We start from the raw sequence: 14,862 nt of genomic DNA, 5'->3' as shown, positions 1-14,862 counted from the left end.
GTTTTGACATTTGAAAGCCATATTGGAGATGACATATTGTGTTAATGCAAGTCTTCCTGACGCTAGCATACTGAATACTTACCTTGATGAGATTCAATTTAAAAATTATACTGGTCAGCATGAAGTCCAGATCAGATTTAAATCCGATTAAAGCATTTATAATTATGATACTATAAAACATCGCATTCAGAAAAGAAATCCTATTTCTATTATATAGGAGAGCTAAGGATAACAGCACAAAAAAAATTCATTCCGCATGAATATGCAATATTTGTGTCCGTGAGTATACATTGCAAAATATGTAATCAAACAACGACTGATCGCTGTATTTCCATTTCCCGTCTCCGCCACCAAATCTTCCGATATTAGGCCAAGTTATTCTGAATATTTCTCTGTTTTGGGCTTGATGGATTAAGTCACTCCCTGTCGTGTGGGTCCAATCTCTGATGTTTCGGAGCCAGGATTTTTTCTTTCTTCCTATACCCCTTTTACCTTCGATTTTGCCTTCTAATATTACCGGGCGCTGCTCAAATTCCCTATGGCGCATTATGTGTCCTAGGTATGACGTCTTTCTAATTTTGATTGTATTGACCAGATGAGGACGAGTGTTCATTATTTCCAGTATTTCTTCATTTGTAATTCTGCTGGTCCAGCTTATTCTTACCATTCGGCGGTACATCCACATTTCGAATGAATTCAGTTTGTTGACGTTATACCGTTTTAATGTCCAGGTCTCACAGCCATATATTAATAGAGACTACACATAACACTTTAGTGTTCTCAATCTTATTGTGACTTATAGCTTGGGGTTACAGAGCATTTTACGCATGTTCATAAAGCCAGATCTTGCTATTTCAATGCGTCTTCTAATTTCTTTTGAGTGGTCCAGCTGACTGTTAAGCTCTCTGCCCAGGTATATGAAGCTTTGGGAACTGTGAAGGGTGATACCATTGATTTGTATGTTGGGTGTAATTTGTTTATGGGGACTCTTGTGGAATACCATGATTATGATGTTGGAAATATTAATATCCAAGCCCAGTCTGTGACTTTCTTCTGATAGTATGTTCATCAATATTTTTAGTATGTCTTCTGTTTCCTCTAATATCACGGTGTCATCGGCATTTCTTACATTGTTAATGATAATGCCATTGACTCTGGCACCCTCAGGGCGATCTTCAAGAGAAGCTCTGATGATATGTTCGGCATAGACGTTCAATAGTAGAGGGGACAGAATGAACCCTTGACGCACTCCTCGTTCTATATTTACATAATTGGTATTTCCGTTGTCTGTTCGAACACATCCTGTATGGGTCCAGTATTTTGCTTATTATAGCTATGTCGAGTCCTTCTAGCCCTACTTCTTTTAGCACAATGTCCGTATCCTAAGACAATGAACAATAAATGTTTCTCTAGTGTAAGACTCTATTTCTCAAAACGCTCAACAATTTATTCTGGAGCATTTAGTCTTTGATTTCTTTGTCGTCTTCTTTTTTTATTTTCCAAGCTTCGCAGCCATATGTAAGAACTGTATCAACCACGGCGTGACTTATTTTCTTTTTGCGAATATTTTTGTTTTAGTCTTCTTACGGCTTTTAGCCTGAATTTAGTATTTGGCTACATATACCTTCCTCATTAACTATAACTTGTTCACTTTAGTTCCCCAGGTATTTAAACTTTTTCACTACTTGTTATACTATAGTCTACTTTTAAACCAAGAGGACTAATTCAAATTTTCCGCGCCGTAAAGCTTGTTTGTAATTGGTCCAACCTCAGGCAAGCTTGCTCCACTGTTATTAAATTTTGACATTAATGACATTTATAAAATTTTGACACTGTTGGCATTTCATAGGTTAATTAAGTTATATCAGTTGTTTTTAGAACTCTTTAGCGACGTATTAGTATAATGCAATTGGTTTGTTCTAGCAAACAGTCAAACTAGTCAGAAACCGTCAGCAAATAGTTGGTCAGTGAGAGAACATAATACAGTCACCAGTGCTATCCCCTCTACTCGCACTGGTCCGCTATTCGCTGATGGTTTCAAACCGTTTGAAACTGATGCTAGAACAAACCTAATATTTATCGATTACCGTCAAAGGCCGATATGATCAACCAAAAAAGAAGATGTGTACAGTTGAGTCCGGGAATCTTTACCCGTGCGTCATCATTTAAAGCATACGAAATAAGTCGATGATAAGTCGGAAATTGAAATGTACTAAACGCAACAGCAAGTGACAGTAAGTGACTTGCTGTTGCGTTTAGTACATTGCAATTTCCGACTTATCATCGACTAATTTCGTATGCTTTAAATGATGACGCACGGGTAAAGATTCGCGGACTCAACTGTATTTGGTGATATTTCTAGTGACTTTCTTGGGTGTGAATGAATCTGTCTTTTTAGTTTACTCCCCTTTTTTTAAAACAAAACTTAGTGTATCTCAGATCATCAGTCTGAACCTCAAACTTTACGCTAGAGTGAGTTTATTACTAAATATTCTGTGTTATCTACACTAACTATTAGACCCAATTTGCTATATTTTCTATTCAGTCTTGTTGGGAAAAACTCTATATAAAAAGAATACTGGATCAGCACTGCCTGCTTGTGATGGGTGTACCCTTTCCTCGACATGAATATCTCCAATTTCTCAGGCCTATGTCTACATAAACATTGAATAACAATGGCTCGCTAAGCCCTTTGGTGCGTGTAGATAGCCTTTGACAGTAAATTACCTTGTTTTACATAAAATACGTTGTGTACAGTTCTCCAATAATTTGTATTAGTTAAGAACTAGCATCAATAATCTTTAAAATCTGCAATTAATTTATTTCTAGGTACACTGTCTTAGACCTTTTTCAGGTCAATAAACTATATATGTAGATCTTGATTTTTTATCTTGATCTAAAACTGCTTTCATTATCTCCGATAGCATTTCCGACCATATTGCTTAATCCAGTTTGGATTAGTTTTTTCCAAAGTCGACTGAGAGAGCTTGTTACACTCAACCCCCTATAGCAATTTAGATCCTTTCTATTGCCCTTTTTTACGGCTTTAATGCTTTAATGCTTTACGGAATGTCTTTGTTTTACGGAATGAAAGCTTAGACCTTGAATGCGGCATCAACGAAAAAACTGGAATCATTAGAGTTGTGGGTGTATAGAAGACTTCTAAAAATATCATGGACCGAACACGTCACAAACAAAGAGGTACTGAGAAAGATGAATAAAGAAATGAAAGTCTAAAATACAATAAAATCCAGAAAACTGGAATATCTCGGACATATTACACGTGGAGGGAGATACAACTTACTCCAACTCATTATGCGGGGAAAGATCCAAGGAAAAAGAAGCATATGGAGAGGTAGACTATATGGCTGCGGAACCTCAGGATACGGATGTAGATCAAATGAACTTTTTAGATCAGCCTTCTCTAAGGTCAAATAGCTATGATGATTTTCTTCATGTGACCTTCCGTGACCTTCGACGCGGAGATTGCACTTAATAAATAGCCCCCTTAATAAATTCCCCTTAATAAATACGGAGGATATTATGGTTACATATTTTACACTCACTTGATATCTTTTGTTGAAATAGGCAAAAATTGGAACAGGAAAGTACATAAAAGTACTGAATCCCCATATTTTCTTCACATGCTCTATAACATTGCTCGATCTTTTGTTTAAATTAATGTTTGAACTTCGGCAGTCATCATAAATTTGCATAAATTTATTGATTCCTCAATAATACACAATATATATATATATATATATATATATATATATATATATAGATACAAGTTTTTATTGAGGTTGCAGTCAGTGTAAGGGGCAGGATGAGAGAAACTCTTTGTTACAATCGAGTAAAAAAACTCATTTTAGCTAATCTTGACGAAGCAAATAAATTTTGCGAAAGCTCGATTGTAACAAAGAGTTTCTCTCATCCTGCCCCTTACACTGACTGCAACCTCAATAAAAACTTGTATCTACATATTGTCAGTCAATAATACCAAACTACTTTATATATATATATATATATATATATATATATATATATATATATATATATATATATATATATATATGTATATTTCACCTATTTTTATATTTGTAGTAAATAGTAGATACAAATTCTGATATTCTAGAACAGAATTAACGTATGACAATTTTTTTAGCATAACCATGATTAAACCAAAATGGACTGGAAGAATCAGCGCACAAAAAGTCCCCACTGTCTTAACACCTAAGCCCATTGTAGACAGTTTTACCGTCGACTGGCACGTTGCAGATATAAAAGTAAGTTTTGTCCAATATACCTACATTTTATTCTACATACTTAAGAGGCTACATCAAGACGGAAAACGCGTTCCTAAATTGCAGCTTTAATTTTGAATATTTTGTCAAGTTATTTGGCACACATATACGTAATATAATAAACAATGGCATTACAGAGCCCAATTTGAGAAATATGTTCTTCTTCTTCTTCCTCTTTATAAGCCATTCTGCTTGTTTATTGGCGGATTGATATCTCTATAGAAGGTTATCACTCCATCTTTTGCGTGATCATCCGATACTTCTACCGATTGGTGATTTATCTCTTGCTATTTTGACCACATGTGTTTCCCCAATTCTGCTTATGTGGTTATTCCATTCTTTTTTTTTTATTTAGTGTCCGTTCGTTTATACACTGTACGTTACATTGTCTTCTAATGTCTCCACTCCTCTCTCGATCTCTCAGCGTATTTCCTGTAATTCTTATCAGTACTCTCATCTCTGCCGTTTCTAGTAGTCTCTGTGTTGTTGCTGTATCAGGTCTTGTTTCTGATGCATGTCATTATTGGTCTTACACTGGCTTTATAAATTCTTGACTTTATCTCAGTATTAAGATGCCGGTTTCGCCATATGGTGTTATTAAGACATCCTGCCAGTCTATTTTTTTTTGTACTTGATTTCTCACTTCCTTGTCCAGGTCTTCGTAGCTTGACAACGTAATTCCAAGGTATTTTATTTCCATTACTTGTTCAATAATGATACCGTCAATTTCTATTTTACATATTAATTGGTTCTTTATTGATAACGATTGTTTTAGTTTTCTGAGATGAAATTGTCATATTGAATTCTTTGGCTCTTTTAAATAGTATGTGGACTAATCTTTGCAGATTATCTTCATCTTGGGCTCTCAGTATTACGTCGTCTGCATAACAAAGTATTTTTACTTCTTTTTTCCCATTCTGTAACCTCTTCCTTTGTTGACGCTTTTGATGATTTCATCCATCAATAAATTGAAAAGCATCTCCTCTGTGGCTCAGTGGTAAGAGCGCCTACCTTTGGATCGAAAGCTCCGAATGGTCCTGAGTTCGAATCTCATCAGGGTCAAAGATTTTTCGTTTATTATAAATTAATAAATGAAGATAGTTTCTGTCCTTGTGGGATCGGTACTCACCGGAGGGACCGCAGACGTTCGGATACAATTAGCGTCTCTTTGCAAAGACAATGACGTCGACTTTACAAAGTAACAAGACACTTACTCAACACACACACTACACATGACACTGGGTATCTGACTGCAAAAATTCACCGTACCTACCATGCCAATTTCCACTAGTTGTCGAGGCATTAGCTAAATAAAAAAAATGAAAAGCATAGGACTTAATGACTCTCCCTGTCTTGTGTAAGGTATCCATGTATTTTGACTTCCATTTTGTTGTTTTGGTAGATGTTTTCAATAGTTTTTATGATATTTAGGGGGACTTCTCTATTATACAGAAGATGGATTACATCTTTGAGCCTGACTCTGTAAAATGCTTTCTTCAAGTCATTCAGACCTAGAAATGCTGGTCTATTATTATACTCTAGTGATTTCTCAGTAATTTGCTTTATGACGAATATTGCATCTACACACGACCCTCCAGTACGAAATCCCTGTTCTCCTGAAACTCCTCCTCATTCATTAGTTCTTGTAGAATTTCAGTTGTAAGCTTTAGGGTAGTATTTAACAAGTTGATATCGCTATATTTTTCTGGCTGCTTTTTATCTCCTATTTTGAATAGTAGAATTAGTTCGTTCGTTCTCCATTTTCCGGTGTTTTATAATGTTGTTAATTAATATTGTCAATTGTTCTATCATTGCTACTCTATAATATTTCAGTAATTCGTTTGATATTCCGTCCTTGTTCATATTCCTTATTTCAGTATATTATTATCACAATATTGTGCCTTCGTTTTTTATCGTGTCATGAACTGCAAACCGCCTTATTGATAAAGGTTGGCAGAACTTTCTAAAACAAGGCGACTACTACGTCTCGAATTAATATTGATAACGCGGTGGTGTAGATGCTCTTAAGACGTATTTAATATTTTTTTACTACTAATAATTTCTGATAAAAAAAAATATATTTTTCGACATTCTCACCAGCTTTGAGCAATACCACCCGCTAAAAATGCTTTAAAGCTTACATCTAAGCATACCAGTTCACAACTTGAGCAATTGGATTAGACACGTTCTCAATTGACAATAAAGTAAATTGAAATTCTTTTTTCTTTTTACAGTGCAAAATCACTGGTATGGGAATAATTGGAGACACCTATGCTCTCGCTATTCAAGAAGGTATTGAAACAGCCCTCAACCATGGTCTTATCGGAAATGCCGTCGGAGACTTCCTTAAAATGAGATTCAACACTGTCTGGTATCCCACTGGCAAAATCTGGCAAATGATGGACTGGTGCAACGGCGGCTCCACCGACGCCCCAACAACAGCTGCACCATACACACATGCACCCTCAACAGCTGCACCATACACAGATGCACCCTCAACAGCTGCACCCTCAACAGCTGCACCCTCAACAGCAGCACCCTCAACAGCTGCACCATACACAGATGCACCCTCAACAGCTGCACCCTCAACAGCTGCACCCTCAACAGCTGCACCCTCAACAGCTGCACCTTCAACAGCTGCACCATACACAGATGCACCCTCAACAGCTGCACCATAGACAGATGCACCCTCAACAGCGGCACCATACACTTATGCAGCACCAGCCCTTTTTTAAGCAAAGAATTAATTTAAAAAATAATCAAGAATATATTTTCCTCCAGCTTTGTAACGATAGAATACAATAAAATCGTATTCATTATTTACTAGATTTAAATTTTTTATTGAACAACCTCCTCTTCCAAAGTCCTAATAAGTTCTCCCGTAGAGGAACTCAAATTAAATTCGTAGGAAAAAAATTAAAAGTTGTATATTTAATGCTTATAGTTCATTCGCTTTCAAGATAAGTAGCGGCCCCATTTTCAGACGCCTGATTCGTGGGTTTTTCGTGTCGTCGCAGCTTGTCATTTGTTATTAATTAATTTATTCTATATTAGAAATTAATGTTTATCCAACAACAAGCTGCGACGACACGAAAAACTCACAAATCATGCGTCTGAAACTGACGTCGCTACTCACCTTGAAAGCGATTGAACTATAGTATACTTTTTTTTTAAATGGGAGTACTGTCGAACCCGCTTATTGGAATAGCCTTCGTGCCAAGCAAAAATATTCCTCTAACCGGGATGTTCTAATAACCGATCAGTGGTGGCTAGTAGAAATAAATTTACCGAATATACTTTATAATAGTACAACACACTTCTTGTAGGTACATGTACATGTACATACTATGTATATGGTTTTATTTCTTTTTCTGTCAATATTACAGTACCTATTATAACTATTACTTATTTTATTAAAACAACAAACTACATTATCTGTGCATGCATATACAAATAAGTATGAAATGTATGTAATAATATGTAGATATATGTGTATATATTTTCTTAATAACATACATATAACAGACTTACTTTTTTTCTGGAAAAATAATCGATAATCTGATACTATTTTTTTTGTTACAAAAAAATATTAGTCACTTGTTGTTCTAAAATATATTAATTAGAAAAATGATATTGGTTTTACACTCCAGAAAACTGCTTATAATAGGTACATATTTATTATAAAGCGGTTATATACAAGCGGTTATGACTTCTAAATTAACTGTTTCTAAAAATCTAAACAGACAACGACGTGGGTGGTGGGTGAGCAATAAGAATATTTTCACAAATGAAAAGTACATACTTTATGATCGGTAAATGAGTAAAAGAGCAACACGGGTTCGGCGTATTTTCCCATGTAAAATCCCATAAGAAATTGCTAAGGTCCATTGTGGTCATTTTTGTCTCGTTTTGTTGTGGAGAAGCGAAGGCTCTTGACACGTCCTTCGTCGATTGTCACGTCATTCACGTCATATTTCTCGTCAAATGTCACGTTCTGCGTTCAATGCCACGTCATTCGTCATTTCACGTGACATTTCATTCACGTCATTTCACGTGACATTTCATTCACGTCATATTTCACGTCAAATGTCACGTTCTGCGTCGAATGTTACGCCATTCACGTCATTTCACGTGACATTTGACGTGAAATGACGTGCATGACGTGGCATTCGACGCATGACGTGACATTGAATAGCTGGGAGGAATAGAGCATTATATTTCATATCATCATTATTAAGATCAACGCTACTAAAAAAAATCTAGATTAAGACTGTACATGTCGATTATTCAACCAGTTGTTACATAATAAATATGTACAGTATCCGCTTGAATTAAACAGTACCGAATATAAAAAATATATTTATGAATTAATTTTTGTAATAAATATTATGTTGAAAATGTGCACCATTGCATTGCAAATAAGTTTCATAACGTTTCTGAAGATCACTAAACATAATTAAGACAGGAGGTTGCTGCAAATGTTGAAACTATGTTATTTATCCTTTGCCGTCGTTCTCCAACAATCTCCGGCGGATTTTCCGAGCGAAACATGGAATTTATCATCATACCATAAATGCTGTAGGCATTAGGTGGTGTTAAATCCAGAGAATGAGGTGGATACTTTTTACTAGGGGACGTCTTGTTAAAATGTTGTTGATATCCTTCTGACACTTGTTTTAAACATGGGCCATTATTCCGTCCAACTCCGTATGAGAGGAAATAATGTTCTACTAAAAAAAATGTTTTTCTTCGGTAGAAAGAAGCATAATGACAAATATTTTAACCGTAAAGTAATGTCAAGTGGCCATCTAATGACAAGTATACCAAATATGATAAATGCAACTTGCGTGCGTAATTTCACAGCCCTCTTAATTTCGGTACTGTTTATTTTAGCGGATACCGTATATGTAGAAGGGGCACATGTACTCTACATCAGTGGGAAATAAACAAGCTGTTGGTATTTGACAGGGAGGTTCTCAAAAGGATGTTTCTCCCTCTAAGAGATGAATTGACGGGAGAGTGGAGAAGGCGTCGCAGTGCTGAATTGATGACTGTATGGTACTGAAAACATCTTCAGACATATAAAAGCTATAACCGGATAAGATGGGCAGGTCATGTGGTAAAACCAGAGGAATGCAGAGTGTTAAATATGGTATTTTTGTAGAGACCAGATAGTAAAAGATCAGTAGGCCGTCCCAGAAAAAGATGGAAGGATAATGTAGAATCCGATTTATTTAGGAACGTGGTACAACAATGTAAAATAAAAGACCGTAGAAGATTGGGGGATATAGAAGATTCACCTCGAGTTGTAAAGCTAGTCAAGAAGAAGAAGAAGCCAGTCAATATAAATTAATATTTGACAGCACTTTCAGCCAAAAAGTGACGTGACGTTGGATGGCATGACTGGAGGCTGTTTCTCTGAATTCGGTTATAGACCGATCAAAGAACAATCTGACCCAAAAAAAATAAAGGAAGGATGAAAAGTTGGGAATGAGTAGTTGAAATTGTCTATTATTATATGAGAAAAAGTTAACAATTCTATATCCCCTCCATTTTACACAAATTGGGAAATACCCCCTTTTTGGCGGTCAAAAAAATATACATTCAAAATACGTCCAGAATTGGATAAAATGACTAATTCTAAGCAAATTTTGGTCTATAGAATTTTTTCACAAAGTCAATATTTTTGAGTTATTTGCGAGTGAATGAGTCCATTTTTAACAAAAAGAAACATTACATTCACCTGGGTTGGAGTTCTGTGTTTCCCAGGGTAATCTTTTTTTCTTCTAATGGCACTACAACCCTTTGTGAGTCTTGGCCCTGTCGGATACTCTCCTTCGCCACTGCCTGATGTTCATGATTTTAAGATCCCTCTCTACGTCGTCTATCCATCTTTTACGGGGCCTTCCTCTTATTTTGTTTTCTTGGGAGTTCCTTGTTTCCTTGTTGCTCTGGTTAATATCCAGGAATATTTGCAACATCCAATATTATTATGGACAATTTGTAGTACCATTTAATAATTTGTAAAATTTAAAGGGTTTTTACCCAAAACATTTTGGTGGCTCACTCATGCATGCTATTGGTTTTTTTTTAACATTGATGATAAAATTTTTAATCCGAAAACGTTTTGTTAATGTGATGTAATCCTTATTATGGTCTTTTAAATATACCTTTTACAAAAGATCCAGTATTTTTTGTGATTTATGGTATACAGTCAGCTACAGAAATTTTATTTTCCTCGTGGATAAAAAAAACATGTTTTGGACGGTTTTTTGAAAATAACAGAAGAAGTAAGTATTTTATCAAAAAAAAATATTATAAAATTGATTATAAAAAAATTGATGCATTGATTGGTGTATGCATGAAGTCAGACCCAGTAGAAGCAGAGTTGTAGCTAATGAAGAATATGTTCTTATTCGTCAAAATACAAATCGAATATTTCATCGTAAAATAACCACAAAACGGAGCCTTTTTTCGGGGAAATCTCATCACAACTTTTTTAAAGCAGCGGCGTTTTAAAAATGGTTTATTTTTGTTTTAAAAAAAACTTCTAACATTAAAGGTAAATGAGTTGCGCTCAAAATAGTGTTGGTCCCCTTTATATTTTGGTAAAAAGAATCGCGAAAATCACCCCCTAATGAACCTCCCAAGTAAAATTATTCGTTACTGCTTCATGAGTTACTTTGCTTATGTATTCTTTATATTATCTGTAAGTTTCATAGGTTTAAATTGCTTATTATTGGAAAGTCTGTAGTTAAAATGGCTTTAGTCCGTTCTTTAACGGTTAAATATTGCAAAACCTCTAAATTTTAAAGAACCGCTTGGATTGACATGAAATTTGGGATACACGTAGCTAACAAGTCAAAGAAAAAAAGTGATATTGTGCCGATATGTGCTTATGCCCTGGGGGTGGTTTTCACCCCCTGTTGGGGGTGAAAAAATATTCGTCTAAAGAAAGTCAGGAAATGAATAAACTGGCTAATTTTAAGTAACTTTTGTTCTATAGAGTTTTTTCACTAAGTCAATACTTTTTGAGTTATTTGGCAGTGAATATGTTCATTTTTTCAACAAAATTACCACGCTTTTAGACGGTTTTTCGCAAATAACTCAAATAGTAGGTATTTTGTCGAAAAAATTTTCTTAGCAAAAATAGAGCCTGTAAAAAATTTAAAAAAATGGTTTACATATCACGTCTCTGTACCTAATAGAAGCAGAGTTGTAGCTAATGAAAAATAGGTTCATATTCGTCAGATTCCAAATGGAATACTTTAACGTGAAATAACCAAAAATGAAGCACATTTCGGGGAAAACTCATTTTAACTTATTTAAAGTGTTTAAAAAAATCTTCATTTTTGTTTTATAAAAAAAATTCTAGCATCAAAATGAAACAAGTTACGCTCAAAATAAAGTTAGTCGCTTTTGGTTTTGGTAAAAAAATCGAGAAAATCAACCCCTAATTAGTATCTTAAATGAACTTAATCGTTACGACTTCACAAGTTTCTTGACTCATGTATATATTGTTTATATGATCTGTAAGTTTCATCGGTTCAAAGTCCTTATTGTTAAAAGGGCTGTAGTTATAAGGGGTTGAACGAGTTACTGATCACGAATGTATGCAAATTTAGAAACACCAAATCTCAATTAATTTTTGTCTAACAGAAAAACAAAAAAAATACATGATATTTAGAAAAGCAAATCTGACTTGTTTTGTTTTTCGAGATTTTTGGTATCTCTAACAATTTTTAAGTTATTTTGACAAAAAGCATAATTTTCAAAATTTAAATTTTAAAAAATTGTATTTTCAAACCAAATTTTTTCAAAAATAAGCACTTTAAATCGATGAAACTTACAGATTATATAAACACAACATAAGTAAAATAATTTGTGGAGCGGTAACGATTAGTTTCATTTAAGTTGCTATAGGGGGTGGTCTTCCCGATTGTTTTTTTGAAAAAACAAAAGGGACCAACTTTATTTTGAGCTTAACTTGCTTAAATTTAATGCTAGAAACTTTTTGCAAAAACAGAAATAAAGCTTTTTTTAAACACTTTAAAAAAGTTAAAACGGGTTTTTCTCAAAAAGTGCTTAATTTTTTGGATATTTCACGTCGAAATATTCTATTTGAAATTTGATGAATGTAAATCTATTTTTCATTGGCTATAACTCTGGTTCTACAAAATCCAGAGACCTAACGTGTACACCATCTTTTTTACTTTTTATATGCTATATTTTTGCTAAGAACGTTTTTATCGACAAAATACTTACTTTTTGAGTTATTTGCGAAAATCGTCTAAAAATGTGGTTATTTTGTTGAAAAATGAACATATTATTCACTCGCAAATAACTCGAAAAGTGGTGACTTGGCGAAAAAGCTCTATAGAACAAAAGTTACTTAAAATTAGTCAGTTTACCCATTTCCGGACTTATTTTGGACATTTTTTTTCACCCCCAAGAGGGGTGAAAGTCACCCCCAGGGCAAAAGCACACATCGGCACAATATCACTTTTTTCTTTGACATGTAAGCTATACGTATGCCAAATTTAATGTCAATCCAAGCGGTTCTTTAAAATTTAGAGCAAAAACCGTGAAAGAATGGAGTACTTGAACGAGTCACTAATCACGAGTTTTGATTACAAGTGTTGATCAGTTATATCATAACCTATTTTTGTCTAACAGGAAACAAAAAATCCACAATATTCAGAAAAGCAAAAGGTACATTTTATTACTCTTTGAGATTTTTGGTATTATTAATAGTTTAAGTTTTTTTTTCAAAAAGGATTTTTTTCAAAACATAAAAAAAATTTGAAACCAAATTTTTGCAAAATGAGCGCTGTGACCCAATGAAACTTATAGATCATATAAACAATAAATAGCTAAAATAACCTGTGAAGCGGTAACTAGTAACTAATAATTCTCGCAATTCTTTTTACCAAAAAATAAAAGGGACCAATATTATTTTGAGCGTAACTCGCTTACTTTTATTGTTAGAAGTTAAAAAAAACAAAAATAAACCTTTCTTTAAACACTTTAAAAGAAATGTAACGAGTTTTCCCCTAAAACTGCTCCGCTTTTTGGATACTTCACGTTGAATTATTCTATATGGAATTTGGCGAATAATAACATACTTTTCATTGGCTACAATTCTGCCTCTATTAATATTATTAATAATGAGCTATATTTTTGCTAAGAATCTTTTTTTTATAAAATAATTTCTTTTTGTTTTTTTGTTTTTTTTTTTGTTAAAATTGAACATTTACTCGCAAATAACTCAAAAAGTTAGTCATTTTATTCAATTCCGGACTAATTTTGAATGTATATTTTTCACCCTCGAGATGGGTCTATTTCTCAATTTTTGTAAAATGGAGGGGATGTAGAAGTGTAAACTTTTTTATATAATATATCTTTATTATTTTCTGTACTATGTTATTGCAAAAAATGGGTCTCTGCAATAAACAAATACTATCTTTTAAACTAACTAAAGGATCGGTCTCAAATTTTGAGTGTTACGAGTTTTGATTACAAGTGTTGATCAGTTATATCATAACCTATTTTTGTCTAACAGGAAACAAAAAATCCACAATATTCAGAAAAGCAAAAGGTACATTTTATTACTCTTTGAGATTTTTGGTATTATTAATAGTTTAAGTTTTTTTTTCAAAAAGGATTTTTTTCAAAAAATAAAAAAAATTTGAAACCAAATTTTTGCAAAATGAGCGCTGTGACCCAATGAAACTTATAGATCATATAAACAATAAATAGCTAAAATAACCTGTGAAGCGGTAACTAGTAACTAATAATTCTCGCAATTCTTTTTACCAAAAAATAAAAGGGACCAATATTATTTTGAGCGTAACTCGCTTACTTTTATTGTTAGAAGTTAAAAAAAACAAAAATAAACCTTTCTTTAAACACTTTAAAAGAAATGTAACGAGTTTTCTCCTAAAACTGCTCCGCTTTTTGGATACTTCACGTTGAATTATTCTATATGGAATTTGGCGAATAATAACATACTTTTCATTGGCTACAATTCTGCCTCTATTAATATTATTAATAATGAGCTATATTTTTGCTAAGAATATTTTTTTTAAAAAATAATTTCTTTTTGTTTTTTTGTTTTTTTTTTGTTAAAATTGAACATTTACTCGCAAATAACTCAAAAAGTTAGTCATTTTATTCAATTCCGGACTAATTTTGAATGTATATTTTTCACCCTCGAGATGGGTCTATTTCTCAATTTTTGTAAAATGGAGGGGATGTAGAAGTGTAAACTTTTTTATATAATATATCTTTATTATTTTCTGTACTATGTTATTGCAAAAAATGGGTCTCTGCAATAAACAAATACTATCTTTTAAACTAACTAAAGGATCGGTCTCAAATTTTGAGTGTTTAAGTACTCCAAAACAAAACTTTGGGTGAAACACCAAAGTTCTACGTTAGTTTTAATAAAATTAAAAGGTTATTATTTATTAAACAACTAAGGATTTTCAATTATTTTACAGTTTGCGCAGCAAAAAATTGACTTTTTAAATGAAAAAATCGGAATTTTGAAGCTTTT

At 33.5% G+C, this 14,862-nt stretch overlaps 2 protein-coding genes across 8 annotated transcripts in view; one reads left to right on the top strand and one right to left on the bottom strand.

Annotated features, from left to right (window-relative positions):
- Positions 1-7,132, top strand: part of LOC114329271 (uncharacterized) — a 57,202-nt gene extending 50,070 nt beyond the window's left edge. For 4 of the 5 annotated variants that reach the window (XM_050656811.1, XM_050656816.1, XM_050656822.1 and 1 more), the window contains exons 4-5: positions 4,166-4,286; positions 6,539-7,132. In XM_050656811.1, coding sequence (XP_050512768.1) covers positions 4,166-4,286; positions 6,539-6,982 — 565 coding nt within the window. In that variant the 3' untranslated portion in view covers positions 6,983-7,132. The remainder of the gene's footprint in view (positions 1-4,165; positions 4,287-6,538) is intronic. The other variant, XM_050656807.1, reaches the window with a different exon arrangement.
- Positions 1-14,862, bottom strand: part of LOC114329273 (homeobox protein DBX1-B) — a 306,498-nt gene that overhangs the window by 164,082 nt on the left and 127,554 nt on the right. The window lies entirely within an intron of this gene.

This window comes from Diabrotica virgifera, chromosome 1 (genome assembly GCF_917563875.1).
Source record: "Diabrotica virgifera virgifera chromosome 1, PGI_DIABVI_V3a".
Lineage (NCBI taxonomy): Eukaryota > Metazoa > Arthropoda > Insecta > Coleoptera > Chrysomelidae > Diabrotica > Diabrotica virgifera.
The sequence above is the reverse complement of the archived record's forward strand: the minus strand, read 5'-3'. Positions and strand labels throughout refer to the sequence as shown.